The 16,415-nt window shown below is 39.0% G+C and overlaps 1 protein-coding gene across 2 annotated transcripts in view; it reads left to right on the forward strand.

Annotated features, from left to right (window-relative positions):
* Positions 1 to 3,272: 3,272 nt before the first annotated feature.
* IPCEF1 (interaction protein for cytohesin exchange factors 1) overlaps positions 3,273 to 16,415 on the forward strand; it is a 94,127-nt gene continuing 80,984 nt past the window's right edge. For both annotated transcript variants that reach the window (XM_007186134.2, XM_057527569.1), the window contains exons 1-2: positions 3,273 to 3,344; positions 4,303 to 4,355. In XM_007186134.2, coding sequence (XP_007186196.2) covers positions 4,332 to 4,355 — 24 coding nt within the window. In that variant the 5' untranslated portion in view covers positions 3,273 to 3,344; positions 4,303 to 4,331. The remainder of the gene's footprint in view (positions 3,345 to 4,302; positions 4,356 to 16,415) is intronic.

The raw sequence follows: 16,415 nt of genomic DNA on the forward strand, positions 1-16,415 counted from the left end.
TGTTGGATCATATGATAACTATTTTTAGCTTTTCAAGGAACCTCCATACTGTTCTCCATAATGGCTTCACCAATTTACATTCCCACCAACAGTGTAGGAGGGTTCTCTTTTCTCCATGCCCACTCCAGCATTTGTTATTTGTAGACTTTTTGATGATGGCCACTCTGACTTGTGTGAGGTGTTACCACTTTGTAGTTTTGATTTGCATTTCTCTAATAATTAGTGATGTTGAGCATCTTTTCATGTGCCTGTTGACCATTTGGATGTTTTCTTTGGAGAAATATCTATTTAGGTCTTCTGCCCATTTTTTTGATTGGGTTGTTCCTTTTTTTTTTTTCATATTGAGCTGTATGACCTATTTGTATGTTTTGGAAGTTAATCCCTGTTGGTTGCATTGTTTGCAAATATTTTCTCCTATTCTGTAGGTTGTCTTTTTGTTTTGTTTATGATTTCCTTTGCTGTGCAGAAGGTTTTAAGTTTGATTAGGCCCATTTGTTTATTTTTACTTTTATTTCTTTTGTCTTGGGAGACTGACCTAAGAAAACATTGCTACAATTTATGATGGAGGATGTTCTGCCTATGTTCTCTTCTAGGAGTTTTAAGGTGTTCTGTCTTATATTTAAGTCTTTAAGTCATTTTGCATTTATTTTTGTGTATGTTGTGAGGGAGTGTTCTAACTTCATTGATTTACATGCAGCTGTCCAGCTTTCCCAACAACACTTGCTGAAGAGACTGTCTTTTCTCCATTGTATGTTCTTGCTTCCTTTGTCGAAGATTAATTGACCATAGGTGTGTGGGTTTATTTCTGGGCTCTCTATTCTGTTTCATTGATCCATATGTCTGTTTTGTCCTAATACCATGCTATTTTGATTACTGTAGTTTTGTAGTGTTGTCTGAAGTCTGGGAGTGTCATGCCTCTAGGTTTCTTCTTTTTCCTGAGGATTGCTTTAGCAATTCTGGGTCTTTTGCGGTTCCATATAAATTTTAGGATTATTTGTTCTAGTTCTGTGAAAAATGTCATGGGTAATCTGATAGGGTGCATTGCATTAAATCTGTAGATTGCTTTGGGTAATATGGTCATTTTAAAAATATTAATTCTTCCAATCCAAGAGCATGGGGTATCTTTCCTTTTCTTTGAATCATCTTCAATTTCCTTTATCAGTGTTTTATAGTTCTCAGCGTATAAGTCTTTCACCTCCTTGGTCAAGTTTATTCTTAGGTTTTTTTTTTTTTTTTTTGACATGGTTTTAAAAGAGGTTTTTTTGTTGTTTTTTTTTCTGACAGTTCATTTCATTTCTGTGTTTCCTGTACCTGGATATGTTTCCTTCTTTAGGTTTTGGAAGTTTTCAGCCATAATTTCTTCAAATACTTTTTTGGTCCCCTTTTCTCTTTTTTCTCCTTCTTGGATCCCTGTTATGTGTAGATTGGCATGCTTCTTTTTTTTTTTTTTAACATCTTTATTGGAGTATAATTGCTTTACATTGGTGTGTTAGTTTCTGCTTTATAACAAAGTGAATCAGCTATACATATACCTATATCCCCATATCTCCTCCCTCTTGCGTCTCGCTCCCACCCTCCCTATCCCAGCCCTCTAAGTGGTCACAAAGCACCGAGCTGATCTTCCTGTGGCACGCTTTATATTATCCCATAGGTCTCATGTTGCTTTCATTTTTTTCATTTTTCTTTCTGTCTGCTATTCTGATAGAGTGATTTCCATTATTCTATCTTCCAGATCACTTCTTCTCTCTTCTGCATTATTTAGTTTGCTATTTATTGCACTTAGTTCAGTTTTCATCTTAGCAATTGAGTGGTCTAATTTTAATTGTCCTCTTTATAGTTTCTATTTCCTCATTACAGTGATCCACAGTTCTATCCATAGTCTTTCTTAATTTCTTCAGGATTTTTATTACTTCCTTTTTGAACTTGGGGTCTAGTAAACTGGAGAGGTCTGTCTCATTGTTTATTCTTTCAGGGGATTTCTCTTCTTTTAATTGGGAATGGTTTCTCCTTCATTTTACTTATATTTCTCTGACTCTATTAATTTAGGAGAAGCAGTTATCTATTGTGGTCTTGAAGGGCTGTTTTTATTTGGGAGCGTCCTGTATGAGTCTAATATTTTTCGTGCTAGGGCTGTTTTCGGTATGGATGCCTGCCACATCTTTCCTCAGTGTGTGCTGGCCATTATCCCCTTGATAGGGGGTGTGATTGATGTTGTGGAGGCCAAAGCCTGCACTGGATGTTGGAGGGGTCTCCTCTTTGCTCCATGGTTGTCATATCCCTGTCGGGGGCAGGGCCTGCTCCCCAGTTATTGGAATAGAAGCCCTCAGGTCTGGTTCTAAGCTGTGGTGTGAGGTAGGTGGGACTGGCGCACTCTCGCTGGGAAAGGAGGCACTGGGTATTCCTCCGCAGGAGCCGTCCACTGAGACGTGTGCTCTGTGATGTTGCCTGTCACCATTGTGCGTGCTCACAAAGTACACTGTTGAAACTACCCTCTGCCCCATCTCAGCAGAGGAAAAGCTAGCAATCAGGCTGCAAGTCCTCAGGCGCTGTGCTCACAAATCTGCCAGTGGCGTAAATCCGTGGAAGTCACGCACCCACCAGGAATCAGTTCAGATTTCAGCCCCACTTCTGTGTGTGGGCAACCTGCAGGTGTGTGTGTGTGCGCCCAGAGCTTGTAGAGTTGGGGCTGCACCCTCTGCGAGCAGGCTGAGGATGAGGCTGCTGTGACAGGGCCATGCCCCTCCCTTTGCACTCGCAGTGACAATAGGGCTCCTATTTGTCCTCACACACCGCCAGTTGTGGCCTGGACCACTCTCGAGGACATTGGGGCTGTCTCTGCACGGCCAAACTGAATCTTCTCCCTGGGTTTGTCTGCTGAAGCCCAAATCTCAGAACCCAGCTGCCACCGGCGAGCACTCCAGCAGGTATGTGCTTTGGGCTGGGGCATGCGGTGAGGTGGCCAGGACCTTCTGTGCAGGTCTCTCTTTGTCCTGCCTTCTACAAGCTTGTTGCTGCACTCACCTCTGCACTCACCTGAAGCCTCCTATCTGACCTGGCTGATCTCCCAGCCGGTGAAGGGGGTTCCCAGGGTGAGGGAACTTTTCACAGCTCCCTCCAGGGGTACAGGTCCTGTTTCCTTTTCTCCCCCTTTCATCCTATCCAGTTATGTGGTGGTCTTTCTTGCAGCTGTGGCTGTATGAGACCTTCAGCCAGCACTCAGTGGGTGTTCTGTGAGAACTGCTCCACATGTGATGTAGTTTTGATGTATCTGTGGGAGGAGGTGAGCTCCACGTCCTTCTACTTCACCATCTTCATCTCCCAGTCTGCTTATTATTTTCTTATTGGTGAGTATGGACTCTTTATGTTATGATTCTCATGTATTAAATGTATATTGCAGATATTTTCATCAGCTTGTGATTTGATCTTCTATTTATATTTTAGTGTATTTTTTAAACAAGTAGTTTAAAAATTAAGTCATTAAATTGGTCGGTCTTTTTTATTGTGGTTTTTCTCTTTGGCATTTTACAAATAAATGTTTTATTCATATTTATGTAATATAAATATGGCATTTTTGACATAAAAAGTGGTATACATTTTTCAGAACTTGGGAACCATTGGTATAAGAAATAAAGTCACATGGGGTATGGATCTACATTTATGGTGTCACTGGGAAGAGGTGAAAGGCTCTTTGCTTTGGGGAGAGTTTCAGTGGCTTGTGGATGTTTACCAAGTTCCTCGCTTGTCAAAGTCTAAAGATATGAGATTTTTTTTCTTTTTGTTTTCATCTCCTTTTCTTGAAACCAGAGTGTCTTGTTTTTCAGGTAATCCACTACAAAGTGCAATACATCAAAAGGGGCTCATCTTTATATTAAAGTTGGGACTTCTGAGGCGGAAGGATTAGTTACATTTTTGAAATTGTTAAATTAATGCAATCAGAATAATAGTAATGGACCAAATATTTCTGCATCTTACATTATGTTGTTCATCATGAAGATGAAAATATTTTCACTTTTCAAAGATATACGTTTATGTATTATACAATATTAAGTAGATAAAAAATAGATACATCTTGCTGTAGACTTGAAAAATATACTGACAAATGTGCAGATGAAATTCTGGCTTATTTTATGAACTCAGTTTTTAACAGTTGGTTTATTCTGGATTAAAGGGCCATGTAATGAATCACTTTTATTGTGAAATTCATCAATCAAAATAGAAATGCCCTTCTTCCCATCAAAGAGATATACGCTTTTATGAACAATTTAATCCCACATTTAACTGAAAATCCTTCTTTTCTTCTAGTTTTTGTTTCTATCAATTTGGCCTCATACATGGCTACTGATGGCAGTGATCTCGTAAGTACCCTTTGGAATACTTCAGACTTTAGATATTAATTGTCAGTTTGATGAATGAGTAAAAAATTAGGTCGATTTTAAGTTTGGCTAGCTATTTATTATCCTCCATTTCGTTAGTCACAATGGAATTAAATGATCCTCTTGTTAGAGTCTGAGGGTTTCTTATGATCACCAAGCATTTGTTTAAGACTCCTAGCTATTTACTTTTAAGGAGCAAGAAACATAACCATGATTTTAACATACTGTACATAAATTATCTCCATTTAAAATTAACTATGTTATAGTGTAACCTCTCATGCAACTTCTATGGGAATAAGTCTGCTAATTATTATGGTGAAATTGTAGGTTCTTTTAAAAATAATTTTATAGCCATAAATTTGCCTAAATTAGGTAAGTCAATTGAGCAAATTTCCTCTATTAGATGAGGCAACTTATGCAGGGAAATTAGAGAAGTTGATATCAGTAACATGACACTTCAAACAGAAGGGGATGTAGGATAGTGTGGGATTGGATAGTGTCCATTTTTTGGCAAATCTAATGACTTCATGATGGACGCATAAGACAGAGTTTTTGGAGCACAGCCAAAAGCAGAATCAGAAGTGGAGCGCTGAGAAAATACAATATAGACTTCCTGCCAAATAGGGAACCTGGACAATGGTTTCCTGATGCACATTAGGAAATGGATGTCAAGGCAGGTTGTAATAATAATGATGGAGAAATGGAGGGAGTCAGACAGCTCCTGGAAGGGCCACCTTACTAAAAAGCAGGACAGCATAGTAATTCTCTGCTTGTTAACAATTTCATATTCCAGAGAGAGAGAAGGCAATGAGAGCACTTTAATTCTGATGCTACGTCTAAATGAGGAGGGAAAGCTTGCTAGTGATGAAAAATGGTGGACACTTCGGGAGACAGGACTGCAGAAAACTAAAAATGAAAACGCAAATTACAGTCACTTAGGCAAGCTAGGAAGTTCGCTATCTAAAACTTGCAGAAAGAAGAAAGTGTGATTCTTTGGACATGAATGGGTGTGTGTGTTTGATGATAGAAATGTGAATAATCACAGTGAAGATAAAGAAGAACAACTAAGAGAATAAATGTGGCTGCAATGGAAGATTTTTGCTAGGATTAGATATAAAGGTGTTTGTACAGGGTGTTAAAGGAGGGTCTTATGGTCAAGGGCAAAAGCAAATGGATGTCACAGATCTGTAAAGATAGAGTCAGGGAGACTCAGGTTCAGAATATCCAAAGTTTATGAAAAATTTTAAAAGAAAAAAATGCATGGGATTATAAGCATATGTGTCATGTGTATGTGTTATGTGGAACAAAGATATGAAAACAAAGAATTAGGACTGTTGGATCCTTGAGAAAGGTAATGGAGGGTTTAATTATTACACTGCTTCACTTTTTCTGAAGAAAAAATGTAGTCTTCCAGCTGGAAGGAGTTCATCTTATATGTTTAAGAGGAAATGGAAATTAAGATAATACGAGACCACCTAAGGATGTTAAATGAATAAGTTCGTTCATTCATTCATTGAGACATTCATTTAATGCTCACTGATTACCTCTCCTGAGTTTATCAAGTGTCAACCATGGTAGTAGGTGGGAATTGGAGATTTAATTGTGACTTGAAACAAGTTAAAATCTCCACGTCTTAAAAAAAAAAGTATAGCCTTGGGTTTTGGAACAAAGATGGCAGATGTGATTACCAAAGGACTAACATATTCTGTAGCCCCCAATCTATAGCTATTACCGCTGTAATAGGTAACCTGCTTCCCCTTGGTCCTGGGCACAAGTGGATTCTGTTCTTTTTGGTGGGAACTCTGGCTATTTATGGGTCTTTCTCATTTCACGAGCCATCCTCCACTCCTAGACGCAATCAGCTCAGCTCTCCTTGTGTGTCTATTTACCTGTTGTTTTTATCTCACAGCCATCAGCGTCTGGGCAGTACTGCTTAATGTCTCTCTTAAGCATTTCTTCCAGCTGCTTTTCAGTGGTTAACCTACTTTATCTTTCCATTCAGAAAATTAGTTCAATTTTCTGCTGTCATTTGTTCTCTAAATAAGATGTAGCACAGGAGACCTATTTTTATGCTAGGTAGTTTCGGTAGGCGTGACACATTTGAGCTAATTGCATCCTGAATTACACCTCACTTCCACTAAACTAACATTTATTGAGCTACATGTGCTGAGCTCTCTGCTCAGTGCTGGGGTACGAAGAGGAGGAGCTGACCACCTGGTTGGGGCAGGGTGATGGTAAAGTGGTGCTAATAAAACTGTTCAAGAAAGTGGATTCTAAGCATCTGAAGTCTTACTATGTGCATAGTAAAAAAGCATTGTTCTTTTTTTGTTAAGCTGAGTTGCTGTTATCTGATGGTATTCTTTTCTTTCCTCCGGTTTTCTCTCCTCTGAAGGGAAAGAGCAGAATTTTCAAAGCTAAAGCTTCACACAGAATCAGAAAGTATTAACTCACCAAGTTCTGTCTGTTTTGCCTCCTAAATATTTCTCTGTCTTCGCAGAAGCAACACTTGCCCTTCTTTCTGTTCACTGGGCTCTTTGCCTCTCTCTGCACCTGCACCCAACTACCCCACCCCCGACTACTCTCCGTTGCCTCACAACAGCCAGGGTGGGTTCTCCTAACTGCAGATGTGATTTTGCCACCCACCTGCTTCTATCTGTTCAGTGGCTTCCCTTGGCTTTCAGATGAACTTCATACTTTCAAACATAACTTACATGACGTGGCTTGGCTACTCTGAACGTGGTAACCACCTCCAAAACCTACCTGTGCTCGGTGGTCAACGCCTCCTGGCTTGTACCTGCATTTCTGTATCACATCCTCTCAGGCGCAGGTCTTTATCTGGAGGGCCTGCCCTGCCTCCCCGGTTCTAGGTAAGCACTGTAATGGTGTGCAGACCTCATTATCCTTGTTCAGCTCTCTTTCGTCTGTGTTTCACTGGAAGCTGTGTTAGAACTTGCTTGCCATTGAATCTCTGGTCCTTGGCACTTAGTAGTTGTGCAGTAAGTGGTGGTTGAATAAACGGAAGCCATAATTTACCAAATTGTGCCCTGAAAGAAAGCACTAGTATAATCACCTGTAGGATCGGGTCATAGCTTTTTTGGGAAATTTTTAACATAAATGATTAAATTTGGTACAATCGCTAAACATCCATTTGTGTAGTTCTTGATGTTTATAAGGCTTTCCGTACATTATACTGTGGTGATTAAGCATTATGCACCAAATCAGTATGGCTTGGTTTTCTTTTATGATTAGTTTCTTATTAAAATAAATAGATAGAGATAGATAAATAAATAATAACAACCAGCATGTGAATCTTAAGGCTTGGCTAAGAAACTTATCTGGTCTCAGATTTTAGTAACAACATTCTAGCTAAAGAAGGAAAACAGCCTTAATTTAATGATGCCGAGTCTCAGAGGGAATGTGACACATCACCTCTTTTACCATTGGACACAATCCTTTTACCTAAAGCTTTCAGGGATTCCTTTCAGGGATTGCTCTAGTGAGGAAGAAATGTCAGAATTATCTTAGATCAAAACTTTATGACAGTGTTTTCTCAAAAATTGTTTAAAATAAATTTCCTTCAGTAAATATTGTCTGGAAAAAATGTCAAGTGAAAACCTTTTCCTGAAACAAAAGTCTCTGCGTATAAATCATGGTCACATTGCTCAATTCTTCTGCTGATGAGGACAAGCTCACTGAATGTGAATGGACATTTACTTCTGGCACCGTGGTCATTGGGTTATCTGCTGTTGCCTGGACTGTCATCTGTGTGGTGATCTAACAGCAGACTGGTCCCTGATGCCTTTGCTTCCCAAGAGAGCTCTGCATTCATTGTTCACAGAACATGTATTGCCTGGTCTTTATGTGTACTGTGTGCTGTGAGCAGCCCAGATATGATTCCAGCCCCCATGGGAACCTGCTCTGCCCCCCACTCCATCCCTGTGCTCATGGTGTGTGTCTCAGGGATGTGGTGATATTCAGGGATGAAGTGAGGAATCTATTTTCCACCTTTTTGATCAACTAGAAAGAGCTGAAATGTTGGCAGCTTGTTTTTTTAGGCTCCATCAACAGAACTCTATGTTGAATTGCCTGTGCCAATGCTGTCTTGGACGCAGGAGACTGTTTTGCATATTTTCTGTCCCAAGTAGGACTTCGAGTGGAGAAGTGCATGACAGCTATCTGGGGAACAGACTGGGTGAGGGCTTGTTAGCTACCAGTGGAAAACTTGTGTCCCTCCTCCCAGCACCTCTCCTCCACCCCATGCCTTCCTATTTCTTGGGTTCTTGATTCTTAGTATTTGGTGGATATGGTTAAAACAGGATGCTGGAGAAAGCTACTGTGGTTTTTGAGGAAATAGTATTTTACCTTCAAGGAAACGCCAAGGGTCATCTCTCCAGATGGGTTCAAACTTTGTGTCGATTGATCCCGGGGCTTTTCTCTATGTATGTGCCTCTCTCGGGGGAGAAAGATGTTGGAGCAACTTTTATGTTGCTTTTCTCTGCTGATGTTAGCGGAGGTATTTTTCAGCTTTGAGTAATCAAACAATAGAGATGGCTTTCCAGATATTTGTTAAATCTCCACTTGTACAAGGCACTATTCTTAAGGTATTATAGGAGGTAAAATTTGATACAAGACCCAGTTCATCTTTTGGTAAATATTTATTGAACGCTTCCTATGTGTCAGGCACCACTCTAGGTGCTAGATTTTGAAGTCATGACGTGTTCAAGAACATCAATTCTATCTTGAATTCTTGGCCAATCATTGACTCTAAGCAGAGTCATCATTCAACTACAGAGCTGATGAAAGAGATTTGATAAACTTTAAGAAGCAACATTAACAGCAGAAGTGATTGAGTAGCTGTGTGGGATAGAGGGTTGGACCATTAGATGGATTGTGTTACTACCATGTATGTACCACTCAGATATATAAACAGATAGATTATAATATCCATTTAAGAGGCATCAGCAAAGCATTGTGGAATATAAAACACAGAAGAAGTAGTAACACTGAGTTAAACAATAGGCTTAGGAGTCTGACTGGCCTGGGTCCTAGTCTTGGCTCTGCTACTAGCTATGTGTGATCTGAGGGGAAGTTACTTAAGCACACCGAGATGAAGTTCCTCATTTGTGAAAAGGAAGGTAAAAATAGTACCTACCATGAAGATCTTTGGGAAAAAATATAAATCAATTGCTACAGTGACTACAAATAAATAACACTGAGTGAATGTAAGATTTTTATAAGAGCTCACTGCCTTTTAAAGTCAGAAAGGGCTTTATGGTGGAGGTGGCATTTGGCCTCGATCTGAAAGGATGAGTAAGCATTAAGCAGATGAAAAATGGGGGAAGAGAATAAAGCATTCAAAAGTATGGAGTTGCTAAAGTGCCTGACATTTCTGTAGGATAGAAAAAAGTTTAAGGTGCCAGGAGCGGAACTGGACAGATGTCTTGGTGGGATATTGAAGCTACTGTGGGAAGGGACTCGCTTGTCACTTAAACTGTGATTTCAAGATGGAATCTCATACATGAAATGACTGGCTTCCATTCAATAATGGTCCTGCAGGTTCACATGTAGACACTCCACTCTGCTGTAAATACAGAGCAATGATAGACAAAGAGAAACATAGAAAGCAGGAAAAGCACAGTTAGGCTCAAAAACACAGTAATCATCTCCATGGATCAGAAATAAAAAGTGGCAACATGACTGAAGCTACGGCCTGCTGGGCACCTACCTCATCTGGAGGCAGGAAGCAGTGTGCCTCCTGGTCCAGGTTAGGGAGGTGGGCAAACGCTCCCCTAAATATGAGGGAGCTATGGTCACTTCTTTATTTAAAATTTTATTTATTTATTTATTTCTGGCTGTGTTGGGTCTTGGTTGCTGCACACGGGCTTTAGTTGTGGTGAGGGGGGGCTACTCTTCCTTGCGGTGTGCGGGCTTCTCATTGCGGTGGCTTCCCTTGTTGCGGAGCATGGGCTCTAGGAGCACGGGCTTCAGTAGTTGTGGCTCACAGGCTCAGTAGTTGTGGTGCACGGGTTTCAGTAGTTGTGCCTTGCAGGCTTCAGTAGTTGTGGCTCTCGGGCTCAGTAGTTGTGGCTCATGGGCTCTAAAGTGTAGGCTCAGTAGTAGTGGCACACGGGCTTCGTTGTTCTGCGGCATGTGGGATCTTCCTGGACCAGGGCTGGAACCCGTGTCCCCTGCATTGGCAGGCGGATTCTTAACTGCTGCGCCACCAGGGAAGCCCCTACGTTCACTTCTCAATGACAATGGTAAACAGCGGCTCCCTCACTTGTGAAAGGGGCTAAAGATGAAAAGAGAAAACAGTTGTTAAAGCACTGCCTGGTGTTACACAATTCCACAAGCTACCTGAGGGCCTAGGAAGGGAGGAATAGGGACACATATCCAAATCAGGACCTAAACCTAGTCACCAGCCGGACCAGCAACTGGACAGGCAGGAGCTCCCACGACGGCGTCAGGGCCTGATATAGGACCGATTATAGGACCGATTCCACATCAGGTGGAGGCAACGTCCAAACTGATAAGGAGGGAGGCGCGGCCGTAATGGGGGAAAGGGGAGCAGAGAGGGAGGGAGAGACTGAGAGAGGGAGGGAGGGGGAGAGAACATAAGGCCCTTGCACTCACAATTCTGCAAACTTAAAAGTCCAAAACAGATTTGAGAAATGCTAAGAAAGATAGACTCTCAAATACAAAATTCAAGTATAACTTGATTTTACATAAAAACAACATTTTAAAGCCTGACAAAAAATTTTAAGTATGAAGCTCAAGGAATCTTTTGTACAAGTTTGAAAGAAAAGCAGGCACAAATGAAAAAGTATAAAATGCAAGTGGGCTTTGAAAAAACTGAGGTATTGGAAAAGAAACCATAATCTTTGAAATAGAAAGCTCAGTAAATGGCATACATTCCATGTTGGATACTTTCTAAAAGAGTGTTAGTAAATTGACAAATTTATGCAGGACACATATGGCACAGGGAGATAAACAGATTAAAAATTAAGACAAAGAAAATTAAGAGCAGAAAATAATGGAATAGTTAAAAAAAAAAAAAAAAAGAAACAGGTAGAAAGATTGCTGAAATTTTGAAAGAAAAGACCAAAACATATTCCAGGTTGTAGAGAACTGAAAGTTTTATATATTGCAGGAGGGATTATAAGTAGGACACTTTGAAAGCAATTTGGGGATACCTGAATATTAAAGATGCACGTATCCTATGGCCGTGCAGTCCACTCTCAGATAAATACTCTAGCCCAGAGGAACACGTGTCCAGGTGCACAGTGCAGTTATACAAAGTTGTTAATTGCAACAGTGTTACGATAGTAAATTAAATGTGGGTCAATAAGGGAATGGATAAATAAATTGTGTCATTTTCATTCACTACAATGCTATATTAGAATTAGAACTACTTGTCTCAACATGGAAAAAAATCTCAAAAACACAATACTAAAAATTATCTCCATTAATGCTATTATTTATAGTATTGTGAATGTTGCTTATAAATACTAAAACTGCATGGGAATGATAAAAATCACATTCAGCTTAGTGTAACCTAGGGTGAATGAGAGGGAAATGGAAAAGGGAAGTTGTACATAGGGAGACATGAGTGTATTTAGATTTCATTACCTTAAAAGTAAAATCAAAGAGTAAGAAAGAAAAGAAGGAAGAAAGAGATGTGTGCTCAGTGAGTTAGAATATAATAGAGTTGAGACTTTTGATACCATGTTGTTAAATTGCTTTTCAATTTCCACATCCCACTATCAGTGAGTAAGTGTGTATCTGTAATTTACTGCAGGAGAGATTATAAGCATAGGAGTGTGGTTTTGAAAAAACACATGACAATTTCTCTTTTGGCCCTAGGCCCTCCTGTTACTATCATGTCTCCTTTTTTCAATCAAGGTTCTGGTGAGACTAGTCTTCAGTGCTTTGTTGACTTCTTTAATTCCCATTCCTCCCCAACCCACTGGAATTTGTTTTCCAGCCAACACGACAATGAAACTGTTTTGCCAAGGTCTCCAGTAACTTTTTCTTTTTCTTTGACACTGGTAGTATTTAATGGTCTGGGCTCACCCTTCCCTTCAATCTCTCCCTCACTTCCATGACAGCGCCTCTCCTGGTTTTCTTTTGTCCTTTGCCGTTCTGCTCAGTCTCCTTGACCTTTCCTGCTGCTTCCGTGTAAACATACTGGTCTTCCTTCGGATTCTGACTTCAACCCTTTGACATTCTACACATCTGGGTTATCTTATCCAAACTCAAGACTTCCACTCTCTGTACACTGATGATTCCTAATTTTACGTCTTTATTCCAGATTTCCTCCAAATCCTTAAACCCTTAAGTACTATATATACTAACTATTTCCATCAGATGCCTCTTATGTACATCAAACTCAATATGTTTATTACTGAATATATTATAATTCAGTATATATGACCATGTTCTCTATATTGATGTCATTTATCCCATTGCTTAAGCTAGAAACTCTTTCCCTGCCACGTTGCTCTCCCGCACTTTCCATGTTCTAAATTCCGCCTCCTCTTCCCCCTCAGCTCCCTGTCGTCCTTCCTTTTCTCCTCTCTCTCTCTTCTTCCCCTTCGCCCTAGTCCTTCTTTTATAATATTTCTCGAATTTCTCTTCTGTGTAGAAAGTGCCATTGCTTCCAGCTTCCCCTCAAACTCTAGTCCTTGCTTTTCTGTCCTCCTCCTTTATATAATATCAACAACCAAAGCAAATACCTTAAAGGCTACTACTTTGTAAATTTTACTCTTGAAACAAATATTTGTGTTTTACCATTTACTTTTGTGACTTTGGGCACAATACTGGACCTCCGTTTGCTTTAATTTCCTCATCTGTAAAATGTGCATTATAATAGCACCTAAGCCATAAATGTTGTGAGAATTCAATCCAGGTATTTATGAAAAGACTCAGAGCAGTGACTGGCCTATGGCAAACATTATATGAGTATAAGCTTTATATATATTTCTTAGTTATTGTTTTCAATTACTGTCTATTGTTATTATAAAGTCTCTTATCTGTCTTCATTTTTCACTATTAGAGATTTTCTTTTCATATTAACTTATTAAGTAATATTAAAGTGGTTAGTCTTCTGAAAAAAACTAAGCAAGTTTTCCATGTATTTTTACAGGTAAAATTTTAATATATAAAAGCTTTAAAATTCTCTTTACAAAGTTGAGTTCAATTTGCCAGGAAGGAGGAAAGATGTTTGTGGGGCAAAGGTGTTTGTGGAGAAACATGCCTAATAGCTTTATCAGCTGGAGCTGGCTTGGATCTAAAATATTTAGGAATTTTTGTGGCTTTGTTAAAGTAGTGGTAAAATTGGCAATCATGTGAGGTTTTACACCATGGAACTTGGGTAAATGCCACAAATCGAGACCAGCATAACACTATATAATTTTGCTTAATACCAGGACCATTGTGAAGTTTGATGTAATGACAAACCACTTTATGGTGAATTTTAGTATATCATGGGGGGTAAATTGTACCTGTAAGAGTTAATAATTACTATATATATTAGAAGTCAGTATAATAATTGCCCTGATCTTCATTGTGAGCGCCATCATTCAATATCAGAGGAGGTCCATTTGCATATTTTACACTGGTTCCTTTTTAAGTTTATACAACGTGTGATTTTGAGTGATTAATGACCAAGTGAATTTTTTTAACCACCTTAAAAAGTAAAAGAAAAATAGGCTTTTTCAATAAAAAAGAAATATTTATTTAAAAGAGAAAATTTTCTCAAGTTTTAGAACCGAGTTAGGGCAAATTCAGAATTTAGAGTAATTCTTCAGTTTTACCTACAACATGCCAATGGGAAGAAAATTGTGTGAGAAAAATATCTTATTAGGCTTCAGGTATTTGTTATGATTGTTATAATTCCCTATCGAAAAACTGTCTCATAAAATGCACACTGCTTGCTTGGCTTTTTGTCACTCACCTAGTGAAATAAACCACATGCAAGATCTTTATGAAACTGACTAGTTCGTGGGTTCCATTTCCTGTTGTGAGGGGTTAGATGTATCTCAAACTCACTAAAGTTCTCAAGATTGTTTTCATTCTTTCATGTAAACCAATTTAGGTTTCAAATTCATATATTTCAAGTGAAACTGAAATTCTCTCTAATTTATCATTTCTATAATATGCAGTTCTGCTTCTGGTTGGGGGAAACAGTTTGAACAGTTATATAGATTTTACGATAATTTGCCTTAGGAGAAGTACTGTCTGAGGAGGGCTGACTCAAAGACTAAACTCCCTGCCCCCTTTAAAAAAGTCTGAATAAAGTCCTCTCGGTCTTGGGTGCTCACGTTGCTTGAGGTATTGTCCTGCTTAGAGCCCCACTTCTCTTCCAGCCCAGGTGCAAGAATCTAGCATAGACCGAGGCCTGGTTTGGGGCAAAGTTGAGACAGAGCCTACAGTTTGATAGGGGGCTTTCTCTAGAACCAGCCGTAAGGTTGGGTGGTAGAGCTGGAGAGCCCTTGCTGCACTGGGAGCCCATAAGCGATGGATGGAGGAGATTCACTGGCTCCCAGTCAGGAGGCTTGGAGTGGGTGATGCTTCCCTTTACAGATCCTACAGCTGTCCTCTCCTACTTCCTCTCTCTCTTCTTTGCAGAGCTGCTCTTTTTGTATAAGCTAATGTGATTTACCTTGTTCAGATGGGGCCAGAACGTTCTAGGAATGCCTCTGTCTACAACTCCCTTTTCTCCCTATTCCCCTTGTTCTTAGTTTGTCTTGAGTGCTTCCTGGGGTCTCCTGGAGCCCAGATTTTCTAAAAGTGTTCGCACTATCTAAATTGACTTACTCTCTTCTTCACCTTTAGTCCTGGCTCTCAGCTAAGTTCTAGCTATCCAAATGGTATACATTATGCAAATAAGATATTTGGGCTAATATATTTTGTTAATAGGTTTTGCTGACCTCAGATAATTGCCTATAGAAAAGATTCCAGGAGACCATATGAGGGAATGGTGGGAATTTTAGACCGAGATTGCAGGTCAGTGTGGGAGATATCTTATGAAGTGGAGCTGAGACTAGAACTTGGTCAAAAATGCCTAAATTTTAGTTGTGTGTCATGACTCTAGCATGTCTACTCTTGACTAAAGTTTAGAGCAATTATTGCCTTTGTCATGTCCTTTTTTCACAAGGATGATTAATTTCTTCAGGAATAAAATTTTATTCTAACATTTGTAAAATAAAAAGTCCGTATGGGATTTCCCAGGAAATATAATTTAAGCACTTTAACTTTATCATTGTTGCTGAAGAAAATACAAATCCTACCTATCTTGAAAATTACTAGAAATTTTTGTTTATTAGATATGAAGTACTTGTTTATATCTATAATCATGTATTCTAGTACATAGTCACATAAAGTATTTTTAGTTTTTAGTGCATTTTCAGGTACAATCTTGTTAAATATTTTTGAGACCTACAGGATTGGAATTATTATAAATATATTGATTTTACGAATGAGGAAGTTGGTTTCGAGTAATAAACTGATTTTTCCCCGAGTAACACAGCTACTACGTATGACAACCATGAGTTGATTTCAGGCCTCTGGATTTTAAAATCCCATTTTATTTCCACTCTGTCGTATTCTCTCTTCAAACATATCGTAGAACCATTGTAGCTATTAGATCATTAGTTAGATATGGAGAATACTAGCCAGGTGCATCTAAAATAACATTATAAAATCTTGTAATAAGATTGCATACCAATTTTTAGAACTGCTTTTCAATTATGTACAATTTTTTTCAAATTCTCCACTTGTTACCAGAAAAGATTAAGTCAATTAAACTTCACTAAATTTGGTTTAGATATTGTGGAGGAAAAAATGAAACTCCTTTAATTTAAAATGTTTCTCTCTCTGCACACACACACACACACACACACACAGAGCCGTTGAAAGCATTTTTTTTTGTTTTCTATTTTGGCTGATAGTCTGATGATTTTACATGAATTGTTTAAAATGTATTGTGAAAAACATGTATTTCAGATTGTCTTTTGTCTGATTTGAATATTTGAAGAGCTA

The sequence above is a fragment of the Balaenoptera acutorostrata genome, chromosome 14 (assembly GCF_949987535.1).
Source record: "Balaenoptera acutorostrata chromosome 14, mBalAcu1.1, whole genome shotgun sequence".
Classification (NCBI taxonomy): Eukaryota; Metazoa; Chordata; class Mammalia; order Artiodactyla; family Balaenopteridae; genus Balaenoptera; species Balaenoptera acutorostrata.